The sequence below is a fragment of the Oncorhynchus mykiss genome, chromosome 5 (genome assembly GCF_013265735.2).
Source record: "Oncorhynchus mykiss isolate Arlee chromosome 5, USDA_OmykA_1.1, whole genome shotgun sequence".
Taxonomy (NCBI): domain Eukaryota; kingdom Metazoa; phylum Chordata; class Actinopteri; order Salmoniformes; family Salmonidae; genus Oncorhynchus; species Oncorhynchus mykiss.
The window spans coordinates 93,986,827-94,001,743 of NC_048569.1; the positions used below are offsets into that span (position 1 = coordinate 93,986,827).

Genomic DNA, 14,917 nt, shown 5'->3' on the forward strand with positions numbered 1-14,917 from the left:
GAGGTGTGCTTCCACAAACTAATGTTTCCCCACCACGAGGTGGGCTTCCACAAACTAATGTTTCCCCACCACGAGGTGGGCTTCCACAAACTAATGTTTCCCCACCACGAGGTGTGCTTCCACAAACTAATGTTTTCCCACTACGAGGTGGGCTTCCACAAACTAATGTTTCCCCACCACGAGGTGGGCTTCCACAAACTAATGTTTTCCCACCACGAGGTGTGCTTCCACAAACTAATGTTTCCCCACCACGAGGTGGGCTTCCACAAACTAATGTTTCCCCACCACGAGGTGTGCTTCCACAAACTAATGTTTCCCCACCACGAGGTGGGCTTCCACAAACTAATGTTTCCCCACCACGAGGTGTGCTTCCACAAACTAATGTTTCCCCACCACGAGGTGGGCTTCCACAAACTAATGTTTCCCCACCACGAGGTGGGCTTCCACAAACTAATGTTTCCCCACCACGAGGTGGGCTTCCACAAACTAATGTTTCCCCACCACGAGGTGTGCTTCCACAAACTAATGTTTCCCCACCACGAGGTGTGCTTCCACAAACTAATGTTTCCCCACCACGAGGTGTGCTTCCACAAACTAATGTTTCCCCACCACGAGGTGGGCTTCCACAAACTAATGTTTCCCCACCACGAGGTGGGCTTCCACAAACTAATGTTTCCCCACCACGAGGTGTGCTTCCACAAACTAATGTTTCCCCACCACGAGGTGGGCTTCCACAAACTAATGTTTCCCCACCACGAGGTGTGCTTCCACAAACTAATGTTTCCCCACCACGAGGTGTGCTTCCACAAACTAATGTTTCCCCACCACGAGGTGGGCTTCCACAAACTAATGTTTCCCCACCACGAGGTGGGCTTCCACAAACTAATGTTTCCCCACCACGAGGTGGGCTTCCACAAACTAATGTTTCCCCACCACGAGGTGGGCTTCCACAAACTAATGTTTCCCCACCACGAGGTGTGCTTCCACAAACTAATGTTTCCCCACCACGAGGTGTGCTTCCACAAACTAATGTTTCCCCACCACGAGGTGTGCTTCCACAAACTAATGTTTCCCCACCACGAGGTGGGCTTCCACAAACTAATGTTTCCCCACCACGAGGTGGGCTTCCACAAACTAATGTTTCCCCACCACGAGGTGTGCTTCCACAAACTAATGTTTCCCCACCACGAGGTGTGCTTCCACAAACTAATGTTTCCCCACCACGAGGTGGGCTTCCACAAACTAATGTTTCCCCACCACGAGGTGTGCTTCCACAAACTAATGTTTCCCCACCACGAGGTGGGCTTCCACAAACTAATGTTTCCCCACCACGAGGTGTGCTTCCACAAACTAATGTTTCCCCACCACGAGGTGTGCTTCCACAAACTAATGTTTCCCCACCACGAGGTGTGCTTCCACAAACTAATGTTTCCCCACCACGAGGTGTGCTTCCACAAACTAATGTTTCCCCACCACGAGGTGTGCTTCCACAAACTAATGTTTCCCCACCACGAGGTGTGCTTCCACAAACTAATGTTTCCCCACCACGAGGTGGGCTTCCACAAACTAATGTTTCCCCACCACGAGGTGGGCTTCCACAAACTAATGTTTCCCCACCACGAGGTGTGCTTCCACAAACTAATGTTTCCCCACCACGAGGTGGGCTTCCACAAACTAATGTTTCCCCACCACGAGGTGTGCTTCCACAAACTAATGTTTCCCCACCACGAGGTGGGCTTCCACAAACTAATGTTTCCCCACCACGAGGTGGGCTTCCACAAACTAATGTTTCCCCACCACGAGGTGGGCTTCCACAAACTAATGTTTCCCCACCACGAGGTGTGCTTCCACAAACTAATGTTTCCCCACCACGAGGTGTGCTTCCACAAACTAATGTTTCCCCACCACGAGGTGTGCTTCCACAAACTAATGTTTCCCCACCACGAGGTGGGCTTCCACAAACTAATGTTTCCCCACCACGAGGTGGGCTTCCACAAACTAATGTTTCCCCACCACGAGGTGGGCTTCCACAAACTAATGTTTCCCCACCACGAGGTGGGCTTCCACAAACTAATGTTTCCCCACCACGAGGTGGGCTTCCACAAACTAATGTTTCCCCACCACGAGGTGTGCTTCCACAAACTAATGTTTCCCCACCACGAGGTGGGCTTCCACAAACTAATGTTTCCCCACCACGAGGTGGGCTTCCACAAACTAATGTTTCCCCACCACGAGGTGGGCTTCCACAAACTAATGTTTCCCCACCACGAGGTGGGCTTCCACAAACTGACAGTGTGTGACGACGTAGTGCAAACAAAGTGTACTTTTCCCTCTTTAAGTTTTCATGTACTGAATAAAAATGTAACATTCAATGTGTTTCCATCACATTTTCAACTCTTACTGATAGTTTTGTCGCAAAAAAAAACCCATTTTTTATTAAATAGCAAATGTGTGTAACAGTATAACTTTAGACCGTCCCCTCGCCCATACCCGGGCGCGAACCAGGGACCCTCTGCACACATCCACAACAGTCACCCACGAAGCATCGTTCCCCATCGCTCCACAAAAGCCGCGGGGAACCACTACTTCAAGGTCTCAGAGCAAGTGACGTTGAAACGCTATTTAGCGCGCACCACCGCTAACTAGCTAGCTGTTTCACATCCGTTACATGTGCCTACTCTGGTCTTGGCACAAGCCCTCTAGCCAACGGCTCGCAGATACAGTGCAGGTGGGCTAGTCTTCATGATGAAATTATTATAGATAAGAGCGAGAATGTTTTTATTTGTCAAACTGCCGTCAAGCATTGGTCATCATGTCACCAGAATAAGACCCTGGATATTTATGGGAAAGGACCATCAAGTTCATCACTGTGCACTTTCACCACCCTGTGAAGTTCCTCACCGTGCACTTTCACCACCCTGTGAAGTTCCTCACCGTGCACTTTCACCACCCTGTGAAGTTCATCACCGTGCACTTTCACCACCCTGTGAAGTTCATCACCGTGCACTTTCACCACCCTGTGAAGTTCATCATAAATTATAATCAGTAGCCTAATAAACTGCATGGTTTCACGAGATAGTGGGAGGCCCACACGTCATGTCATCGCTCGACTCCCAAGTTTACTTCGATATGATGGGTATTACAGTAGATTCCTTCAGTTGGTGGCCAGATGTTCATTCAATGTGTACTGCATGTATGCACTATATTCTGCTCAAGGACTGAATCAAGGACAGTCATTTTGCTTTCTAAGTGTGTGGTTTTTACATGCCTGTTGGATACTCAGTGTGAAGGTTAGCCGTATCCAATATCTGGCGAGGACACGACATTACTGTAATCCACCACCTCTCCTCTGCCCTCTGCTTGACCTATAAACCTTTAGCCTAAAGGTCAGCTCTTAGTGGCTTGTTGTGGGTCAAACAGGCTGGGCAGACTATCCAAGTGGGACGCTGTGTGTGTGTGTGTGTGTCTGTGTGTGTGTGTCTGTGTCTGTGTCTGTGTCTGTGTGTGTGCCCCTTCTCGGTGTTAGCATCAGCCCTTGAATGGATTATAGCAGTAATTGCCTAAGAAAGACCATCTCTCTCAGTTTTCTCCCTCTCCGCTGAGCTTTCATCCTCCCCATCTATAGGTTATTACAGGATCATTCACAACAATGGATAAGCAATACCCACCGCAAGGACGCTAATCTTACCGTCTCACACAATGAACTACAACATCCTATAGGAATTCTCTCTAAGTGCCCTGTTATATAAACTACACAGCAGATAAGGGTTTTGAAAGTCAGCCATTCAGACAATGCTCCATCACACATAAGTGCTTTTGTGTTCATGCTATGTTTCACTATCTAAAGCCAATGGCTGCCATTGTTACACTAATTATCAAGCCTTGTCTTAGAGATTATTTGAAAGGGGGAGATACAGTGAAAGGGGGAGATACAGTGAATGGGGGGAGATACAGTGAAAGGGGGGAGATACAGTGAAAGGGGGGAGATACAGTGAAGGGGGGAGATACAGTGAAAGGGGGGAGATACAGTGAAGGGGGGAGATACAGTGAAAGGGGGAGATACAGTGCCGTCAAACAGTATTTGCCCCCGTTTCTCATTTTCTCTATTTTTTTATATACTGAATATTAACAGATCTTCAACCAAAACCTAATATTAGATAAGGGTCATCTGAGTTTACAAAAAAATATATATTACAAAATGTTTTTTTTTGGGGGGGGGGGGGGCAAAGCCAGAACTGTATGCTATAGAGGAGAGGATATCACAATATTGTTTTGAAAGGTTTGTTTTAGGACTGATGCCCAACTGAGCGTTTTACTCAATTGCGGGTCTCAATAGGTGCTGATGGAGATTATGTCTAAGCCTCCTGGAGCCTAAGCCTGGGTCCAATCTAGTAGTAATAGTTTATAGCTAGTAGTAGCTAGTAGTAATAGTTTATAGCTAGTAGTAGCTAGTAGTAATAGTTTATAGCTAGTAGTAGCTAGTAATAATAGTTTATAGCTAGTAGTAGCTAGTAGTAATAGTTTATAGCTAGTAGTAATAGTTTATATCTAGTAGTAATAGTTTATAGCTAGTAGTAGCTAGTAGTAATAGTTTATAGCTAGTAGTAGCTAGTAGTAATAGTTTATAGCTAGTAGTAATAGTTTATATCTAGTAGTAATAGTTTATAGCTAGTAGTAATAGTTTATATCTAGTAGTAATAGTTTATATCTAGTAGTAATAGTTTATATCTAGTAGTAATAGTTTATAGCTAGTAGTAATAGTTTATATATAGTAGTAATAGTTTATAGCTAGTAGTAATAGTTTATAGCTAGTAGTAAATCAAATCTTATTTATTTATATAGCCCTTCGTACATCAGCTGATATCTCAAAGTGCTGTACAGAAACCCAGCCTAAAACCCCAAACAGCAAGCAATGCAGGTGTAGAAGCACGGTGGCTAGGAAAAACTCCCTAGAAAGGCCAGAACCTAGAAAGAAACATAGAGAGGAACCAGGCTATGTGGGGTGGCCAGTCCTCTTCTGGCTGTGCCGGGTGGAGATTATAACAGAACATGGCCAAGATGTTCAAATGTTCAGAGATGACCAAGAGGGTCAAATAATAATAATCACAGGCAGAACATTTGAAACTGGAGAAGCAGCACGGCCAGGTGGACTGGGGACAGCAAGGAGTCATCATGTCAGGTAGTCCTGAGGCATGGTCCTAGGGCTCAGGTCCTCCGAGAGAGAGAGAGAAAAAGAGAATTAGAGAGAGCACACTTAAATTCACACAGGACACCGGATAAGACAGGAGAAGTACTCCAGATATAACAAACTGACCCTAGCCCCCGACACATAAACTACTGCAGCATAAATACTGGAGGCTGAGACAGGAGGGGTCAGGAGACACTGTGGCCCCATCCGATGACAGGAACAGGACAGGATACAGGAAGGATATAACCCCACCCACGTTGGCAAAGCACAGCCCCCACACCACTAGAGGGATATCTTCAACCACCAACTTACCATCCTGAGACAAGGCCGAATATAGCCCCCAAAGATCTCCACCATGGCACAACCCAAAGACTTAAAGGTTGAGACCGAGTTTGCGTCTCTCACATGGGTAGGCAGGCCATTCCATAAAAATGGAGCTCTATAGGAGAGAGCCCTGCCTCCAGCTGTTTGCTTAGAAATTCTAGGGACAATTAGGAGGCCTGCGTCTTGTGACCGTAGCGTACGTGTAGGTATGTACGGCAGGACCAAATCAGAGAGATAGGTAGGAGCAAGCCCATGTAATGCTTTGTAGGTTAGCAGTAAAACCTTGAAATCAGCCCTTGCCTTGACAGGAAGCCAGTGTAGAGAGGCTAGCACTGGAGTAATATGATACATTTTTTTGGTTCTAGTCAGGATTCTAGCAGCCGTATTTAGCACTAACTGAAGTTTATTTAGTGCTTTATCCGGGTAGCCTGAAAGTAGAGCATTGCAGTAGTCTAACCTAGAAGTGAAAAAAGCAGGGATGAATTTTTCTGCATCATTTTTGGACAGAAAGTTTCTGATTTTTGCAATGTTACGTGGATGGAAAAAAGCTGTCCTTGAAACAGTCTTGATATGTTCGTCAAAAGAGAGAACAGGGTCCAGAGTAACGCCGAGGTCATTCACAGTTTTATTTGAGACGACTGTACAATCATTAAGATTGATTGTCAGATTCAACAGAAGATCTCTTTGTTTCTTGGGACCTAGAACAAGCATCTCTGTTTTGTCCGAGTTTGAAAGTAGAACGTTTGCAGCCATCCACTTCCTTATGTCTGACACACATGCTTCTAGCGAGGACAATTTTGGGGCTTCACCATATTTCATTGAAATGTACAGCTGTGTGTCATCCGCATAGCAGTGAAAGTTAACATTATGTTTTCGAATGACATCTCCAAGAGGTAAAATATATAGTGAAAACAATAGTGGTCCTAAAATGGAACCTTGAGGAACACCGAAATGTACAGTTGATTTAGTAATAGTTTATAGCTAGTAGCAATAGTTTATAGCTAGTAGTAATAGTTTATGTCTAGTAGTAATAGTTTATAGCTAGTAGTAATAGTTTATAGCTAGTAGTAATAGTTTATAGCTAGTAGTAATAGTTTATATCTAGTAGTAATAGTTTATAGCTAGTAGTAATAGTTTATGTCTAGTAGTAATAGTTTATAGCTAGTAGTAATAGTTTATAGCTAGTAGTAATAGTTTATAGCTAGTAGTAATAGTTTATAGCTAGTAGTAATAGTTTATAGCTAGTAGTAATAGTTTATAGCTAGTAGTAATAGTTTAGCTAGTAGTAATAGTTTATAGCTAGTAGTAATAGTTTATAGCTAGTAGTAATAGTTTATAGCTAGTAGTAATAGTTTATAGCTAGTAGTAATAGTTTATATCTAGTAGTAATAGTTTATAGCTAGTAGTAATAGTTTATGTCTAGTAGTAATAGTTTATAGCTAGTAGTAATAGTTTATAGCTAGTAGTAATAGTTTATAGCTAGTAGTAATAGTTTATAGCTAGTAGTAATAGTTTATAGCTAGTAGTAATAGTTTATAGCTAGTAGTAATAGTTGTAAAGCATGTCTGAACCAAATATCATATACTGTATCATGAATATATATATATATACTGTATAATGAATGTATAAAGCGTTAGTAATGAATGTTTAATACTTGTGCTGCATATGGCTGTGTTTGTCTGAGGCATGTTGGTGCCCGAGAAGCCATAAGCATGTGAATGGCATGTTTAATCATAACATACAGTATGTGTAGCATATGTTGGCCATTTGTCTGGCATGTTGGCTGTATGTTAGAGGCATGGTTATGAGCTGCAGTACTGGAAAGGGCTCGCTCTCATCATTGACTCACCAGCATCAGCAGAAGACAGAATGCTAATTTAGCTGACTGTTTGCTCACTACTAAAGCTCACGTAAGAGAGGGAAAGGGGAAAGAGAGCAGTGGTGGTGGTGGTGGTGGTGGTGGTGGTGGTGGTGGTGGTGGTGGTGGTGGTGGTGGGGGGGGGGGGTTAAGATAAGTTAAGATACCTTAATAGAAAAGTTAAAGTGAAAGACACCCAGGAAAATACTACTTGAGTATAGGTCTACGGGTATTTGGTTTTAAATATACTTAAGTATCAAAAGTAAATGTAATTGCTAACATGTACTTAATTAGTATCAAAAGTAAATTAATATAAATAGTAAAGTAAAGTACAGATACTACTTAAGTAGTACTTTAAAGTATTTTTACTTAAGTACTTTACACCAACTGACACTAGGCCAACTGAAAAAAAGATAGAGAGATGGAGATAGAGGGAGAAAGAGAGAGGGGGAGGAGGAGAGAGAGGGAGAGAGAGAGAGGGGGAGGAGGAGAGAGAGATGGAGGAGGAGAGAGAGAGATGGAGATAGAGGGGGAGAGGGGGAGGAGGAGAGAGAGAGAGAGAGAGAGAGAGAGAGGGGGAGGAGGAGAGAGGGAAAGAGAGAGATGAACAGAAAGAAAGGCCTCTAGCAGTTGTCTCCTGTAAGGTCAAAGCCTTAGTTCAGACGGCCATTATGAAACAGACAGCAGAGTGCTGTCATAAATCAACTATAGGAAATGACTGCCGTCCCTGTAAAGGATGTCCTATATGCAAGCCATCAAATACACACACTATGTAGGTCACTAGTGGTGACTACACACGCATAGACACGCACATGCACACACCAGCCCAAGCACATGCTCACTCAAAGACATGCACACACCAGCCCAAGCACATGCTCACTCATATACATGCACACACCAGCCCAAGCACATGCTCACTCACATACATGCACACACCAGCCCAAGCACATGCTCACTCATATACATGCACACACCAGCCCAAGCACATGCTCACTCATATACATGCACACACCAGCCCAAGCACATGCTCACTCATATACATGCACACACCAGCCCAAGCACATGCTCACTCAAAGACATGTACACACCAGCCCAAGCACATGCTCACTCATATACATGCACACACCAGCCCAAGCACATGCTCACTCATATACATACACACACCAGCCCAAGCACATGCTCACTCATATACATGCACACACCAGCCCAAGCACATGCTCACTCATATACATACACACACCAGCCCAAGCACATGCTCACTCATATACATGCACACACCAGCCCAAGCACATGCTCACTCATATACATGCACACACCAGCCCAAGCACATGCTCACTCATATACATGCACACACCAGCCCAAGCACATGCTCACTCATATACATGCACACACCAGCCCAAGCACATGCTCACTCATATACATGCACACACCAGCCCAAGCACATGCTCACTCATATACATGCACACACCAGCCCAAGCACATGCTCACTCATATACATGCACACATTTCCATACCACATGTATTCCTATCTATTTTTGCCAACTCAGTGGTCGACAGGAGACCAGAAGTGCAAAGTGCAGAAAGACGATAAGGAGCCCATAAATATATCATTTTGACAATGTTTATTCAGGAAATTCTCTGGGAAAGGACTATAACATAAGTTGCTAAAACCAGTATATATTTCCTTCTAATCAGCATTTATACTGAACTGTTTTGACAAACAAATATATTGAACCCATAAAATCCTGGGCCTGAAGCTGACGTGACCCTACACTTCTCTCTGCTGGTGGAAAGTGAGAAGTGCAGCTTGGTGAATGTGACAAGCTCAGCTCTCCTCCCACACAGCTCACACAGTCAACCACCCCTGTCAACAGACATTAGAAGCATGCATGACTAAACTCACAGAGGAAACACAGACACTCCCTTTGATCAAGTCATGTGATCGCTGCCTCAGCCACTTTCATACCACACACATGTGGGTGGAGAACGGAGGAAGAGAGAAAGAGGGGGAGAGAGAAAGAGAGGGAGAGAGGGAGAGGGGGACGATTTTAGAGAAATAAAAAGAGACAGGACTGACTCACTCACTCATGTTTTCCCAACTTCTCTTCCACTCTACTCTCTCGACCCCCCCTCTCCCATCGTTGATCTCCCCCCCCTCCTCTTTCCTCCCTCGCTCCAGATGAACAGTGTCAGTAGTTCGGAGGACATCAAGCCTCCCCCGGGTCTCCTGAATCTAGGGGACATCAACTACAACTGCACCAGTCCTGGAGGAATGTCCAAACACGTATGTGCCATCTGTGGAGACCGATCATCAGGTAAGAAATAGGGCCACACCTCCCCACTGGGCCCTAGCCCAGCCCCCTGTAGCAGCAATAGGGCCACACCTCCCCACTGGGCCCTAGCCCAGCCCCCTGTAGCAGCAATAGGGCCACACCTCCCCACTGGGCCCTAGCCCAGCCCCCTGTAGCAGCAATAGGGCCACACCTCCCCACTGGGCCCTAGCCCAGCCCCCTGTAGCAGCAATAGGGCCACACCTCCCCACTGGGCCCAAGCCCAGCCCCCTGTAGCAGCAATAGGGCCCTAGCCCAGCCCCCTGTAGCAGCAATAAGACCCTAGCACAGCCTCCTGTAGCAGCAATAAGACCCTAGCACAGCCCCCTGTAGCAGCAATAAGACCCTAGCACAGCCTCCTGTAGCAACAATAAGACCCTAGCACAGCCCCCTGTAGCAACAATAAGACCCTAGCACAGCCCCCTGTAGCAGCAATAAGACCCTAGCACAGCCTCCTGTAGCAGCAATAAGACCCTAGCACAGCCTCCTGTAGCAGCAATAAGACCCTAGCACAGCCCCCTGTAGCAGCAATAAGACCCTAGCACAGCCTCCTGTAGCAGCAATAAGACCCTAGCACAGCCCCCTGTAGCAGCAATAAGACCCTAGCACAGCCTCCTGTAGCAACAATAAGACCCTAGCACAGCGTCCTGTAGCAACAATAAGACCCTAGCACAGCCTCCTGTAGCAACAATAAGACCCTAGCACAGCCTCCTGTAGCAACAATAAGACCCTAGCACAGCCCCCTGTAGCAACAATAAGACCCTAGCACAGCCTCCTGTAGCAACAATAAGACCCTAGCACAGCCTCCTGTAGCAACAATAAGACCCTAGCACAGCCTCCTGTAGCAACAATAAGACCCTAGCACAGCCTCCTGTAGCAACAATAAGACCCTAGCACAGCCTCCTGTAGCAACAATAAGACCCTAGCACAGCCTCCTGTAGCAACAATAAGACCCTAGCACAGCCTCCTGTAGCAACAATAAGACCCTAGCACAGCCTCCTGTAGCAACAATAAGACCCTAGCACAGCCTCCTGTAGCAACAATAAGACCCTAGCACAGCCTCCTGTAGCAACAATAAGACCCTAGCACAGCCCCCTGTAGCAGCAATAAGACCCTAGCACAGCCTCCTGTAGCAACAATAAGACCCTAGCACAGCCTCCTGTAGCAACAATAAGACCCTAGCACAGCCTCCTGTAGCAGCAATAAGACCCTAGCACAGCCTCCTGTAGCAACAATAAGACCCTAGCACAGCCCCCTGTAGCAGCAATAAGACCCTAGCACAGCCTCCTGTAGCAACAATAAGACCCTAGCACAGCCTCCTGTACCAGCAATAAGACCCTAGCACAGCCTCCTGTAGCAACAATAAGACCCTAGCACAGCCTCCTGTAGCAACAATAAGACCCTAGCACAGCCTCCTGTAGCAACAATAAGACCCTAGCACAGCCTCCTGTAGCAACAATAAGACCCTAGCACAGCCCCCTGTAGCAGCAATAAGACCCTAGCACAGCCCCCTGTAGCAGCAATAAGACCCTAGCACAGCCTCCTGTAGCAGCAATAAGACCCTAGCACAGCCTCCTGTAGCAGCAATAAGACCCTAGCACAGCCCCCTGTAGCAACAATAAGACCCTAGCACAGCCTCCTGTAGCAGCAATAAGACCCTAGCACAGCCTCCTGTAGCAGCAATAAGACCCTAGCACAGCCCCCTGTAGCAACAATAAGACCCTAGCACAGCCTCCTGTAGCAGCAATAAGACCCTAGCACAGCCCCCTGTAGCAGCAATAAGACCCTAGCACAGCCTCCTGTAGCAACAATAAGACCCTAGCACAGCCCCCTGTAGCAGCAATAAGACCCTAGCACAGCCTCCTGTAGCAACAATAAGACCCTAGCACAGCCTCCTGTAGCAGCAATAAGACCCTAGCACAGCCTCCTGTAGCAGCAATAAGACCCTAGCACAGCCCCCTGTAGCAACAATAAGACCCTAGCACAGCCCCCTGTAGCAACAATAAGACCCTAGCACAGCCTCCTGTAGCAACAATAAGACCCTAGCACAGCCTCCTGTAGCAACAATAAGACCCTAGCACAGCCCCCTGTAGCAGCAATAAGACCCTAGCACAGCCTCCTGTAGCAGCAATAAGACCCTAGCACAGCCTCCTGTAGCAACAATAAGACCCTAGCACAGCCCCCTGTAGCAACAATAAGACCCTAGCACAGCCTCCTGTAGCAACAATAAGACCCTAGCACAGCCCCCTGTAGCAGCAATAAGACCCTAGCACAGCCCCCTGTAGCAGCAATAAGACCCTAGCACAGCCCCCTGTAGCAACAATAAGACCCTAGCACAGCCCCCTGTAGCAACAATAAGACCCTAGCACAGCCCCCTGTAGCAACAATAAGACCCTAGCACAGCCCCCTGTAGCAGCAATAAGACCCTAGCACAGCCTCCTGTAGCAACAATAAGACCCTAGCACAGCCTCCTGTAGCAACAATAAGACCCTAGCACAGCCTCCTGTAGCAACAATAAGACCCTAGCACAGCCCCCTGTAGCAACAATAAGACCCTAGCACAGCCCCCTGTAGCAACAATAAGACCCTAGCACAGCCTCCTGTAGCAGCAATAAGACCCTAGCACAGCCTCCTGTAGCAACAATAAGACCCTAGCACAGCCCCCTGTAGCAGCAATAAGACCCTAGCACAGCCCCCTATACAGGAGGCAACAATATGACCCTAGCATAGCCCCATATACAGGAGGCAACAATAAGACCCTAGCACAGCCTCCTGTAGCAACAATAAGACCCTAGCACAGCCCCCTGTAGCAGCAATAAGACCCTAGCACAGCCCCCTGTAGCAACAATAAGACCCTAGCACAGCCCCCTGTAGCAACAATAAGACCCTAGCACAGCCTCCTGTAGCAACAATAAGACCCTAGCACAGCCTCCTGTAGCAACAATAAGACCCTAGCACAGCCCCCTGTAGCAACAATAAGACCCTAGCACAGCCCCCTGTAGCAGCAATAAGACCCTAGCACAGCCTCCTGTAGCAACAATAAGACCCTAGCACAGCCTCCTGTAGCAACAATAAGACCCTAGCACAGCCCCCTGTAGCAGCAATAAGACCCTAGCACAGCCCCCTGTAGCAACAATAAGACCCTAGCACAGCCCCCTGTAGCAACAATAAGACCCTAGCACAGCCCCCTGTAGCAACAATAAGACCCTAGCACAGCCTCCTGTAGCAACAATAAGACCCTAGCACAGCCTCCTGTAGCAACAATAAGACCCTAGCACAGCCTCCTGTAGCAACAATAAGACCCTAGCACAGCCTCCTGTAGCAGCAATAAGACCCTAGCACAGCCTCCTGTAGCAACAATAAGACCCTAGCACAGCCTCCTGTAGCAACAATAAGACCCTAGCACAGCCTCCTGTAGCAACAATAAGACCCTAGCACAGCCTCCTGTAGCAACAATAAGACCCTAGCACAGCCCCCTGTAGCAGCAATAAGACCCTAGCACAGCCTCCTGTAGCAACAATAAGACCCTAGCACAGCCCCCTGTAGCAGCAATAAGACCCTAGCACAGCCCCCTGTAGCAGCAATAAGACCCTAGCACAGCCTCCTGTAGCAGCAATAAGACCCTAGCACAGCCTCCTGTAGCAGCAATAAGACCCTAGCACAGCCCCCTGTAGCAGCAATAGGGCCCTAGCACAGCCTCCTGTAGCAACAATAAGACCCTAGCACAGCCTCCTGTAGCAGCAATAAGACCCTAGCACAGCCCCCTGTAGCAGCAATAAGACCCTAGCACAGCCCCCTATACAGGAGGCAGCAACTCCACTGTTGTTGTTGTTATTGCGGAGGTTTATTCCAATTTATTTGAGATTTTGTGAATTACCTCATTGCTGATTTTGCTTCTCCCAGTCCTCACCCAATAACCATGGACTATGACATTGACTAACAGTATTACGATTATATGGAGCAGTTTCTCAGGTAACGCAGTGAAGTTGATGTTTTGGATGTTGTTCACCCAGGGAAGCACTATGGCGTGTACAGCTGTGAAGGCTGCAAAGGCTTCTTCAAGAGAACCATCCGGAAAGATCTCACCTATACGTGTCGAGACAGCAAGGAGTGCCTGATAGACAAACGACAGCGCAACCGCTGTCAATACTGTCGCTACCAGAAGTGCCTAGCCATGGGCATGAAGAGAGAAGGTGTGTGTAAGTGGTGTAGAGAGGGAGAGAGAGGAGGAGGTTGTGTCTGCGTGTAGAGAGGGAAGGAGGGAGGATGTGTCTGCATGTAGAGAGGGAAGGAGGGAGGTTGTGTCTGCGTGTAGAGAGGGAAGGAGGGAGGTTGTGTCTGCGTGTAGAGAGGGAAGGAGGGAGGTTGTGTCTGCGTGTAGAGAGGGAAGGAGGGAGGTTGTGTCTGCGTGTAGAGAGGGAAGGAGGTAGGTTGTGTCTGCGTGTAGAGAGGGAAGGAGGGAGGTTGTGTCTGCATGTAGAGAGGGAAGGAGGGAGGATGTGTCTGCGTGTAGAGAGGGAAGGAGGGAGGTTGTGTCTGCGTGTAGAGAGGGAAGGAGGGAGGTTGTGTGTGCGTGTAGAGAGGGAAGGAGGGAGGTTGTGTCTGCATGTAGAGAGGGAAGGAGGGAGGTTGTGTCTGTGTGTAGAGAGGGAAGGAGGGAGGTTGTGTCTGTATGTAGAGAGGGAAGGAGGGAGGTTGTGTCTGTGTGTAGAGATGGAAGGAGGGAGGTTGTGTCTGCGTGTAGAGAGGGAAGGAGGGAGGTTGTGTCTGCATGTAGAGAGGGAAGGAGGGAGGTTGTGTCTGCGTGTAGAGGGGGAAGGAGGGAGGTTGTGTCTGCATGTAGAGAGGGAAGGAGGGAGGTTGTGTCTGCATGTAGAGAGGGAAGGAGGGAGGTTGTGTCTGCGTGTAGAGAGGGAAGAAGGGAGGGAGGTTGTGTCTGCATGTAGAGAGGGAAGGAGGGAGGTTGTGTCTGCGTGTAGAGAGGGAAGGAGGTAGGTTGTGTCTATGTAGAGAGGGAAGGAGGGAGGTTGTGTCTGCATGTAGAGAGGGAAGGAGGGAGGTTGTGTCTGCATGTAGGGAGGGAGGGAGGTTGTGTCTGCGTGTAGAGAGGGAAGGAGGGAGGTTGTGTCTGCATGTAGAGAGGGAAGGAGGGAGGTTGTGTCTGCGTGTAGAGAGGGAAGGAGGGAGGTTGTGTCTGTATGTAGAGAGGGAAGGAGGG

The 14,917-nt window shown here is 47.6% G+C and overlaps 1 protein-coding gene across 4 annotated transcripts in view; it reads left to right on the top strand.

Annotated features, from left to right (window-relative positions):
• Positions 1-14,917, top strand: part of rxrgb (retinoid X receptor, gamma b) — a 78,509-nt gene that overhangs the window by 46,809 nt on the left and 16,783 nt on the right. For 3 of the 4 annotated variants that reach the window (XM_036978899.1, XM_036978897.1, XM_036978900.1), the window contains exons 3-4: positions 9,550-9,685; positions 13,713-13,898. In XM_036978899.1, coding sequence (XP_036834794.1) covers positions 9,550-9,685; positions 13,713-13,898 — 322 coding nt within the window. The remainder of the gene's footprint in view (positions 1-9,549; positions 9,686-13,712; positions 13,899-14,917) is intronic. The other variant, XM_036978898.1, reaches the window with a different exon arrangement.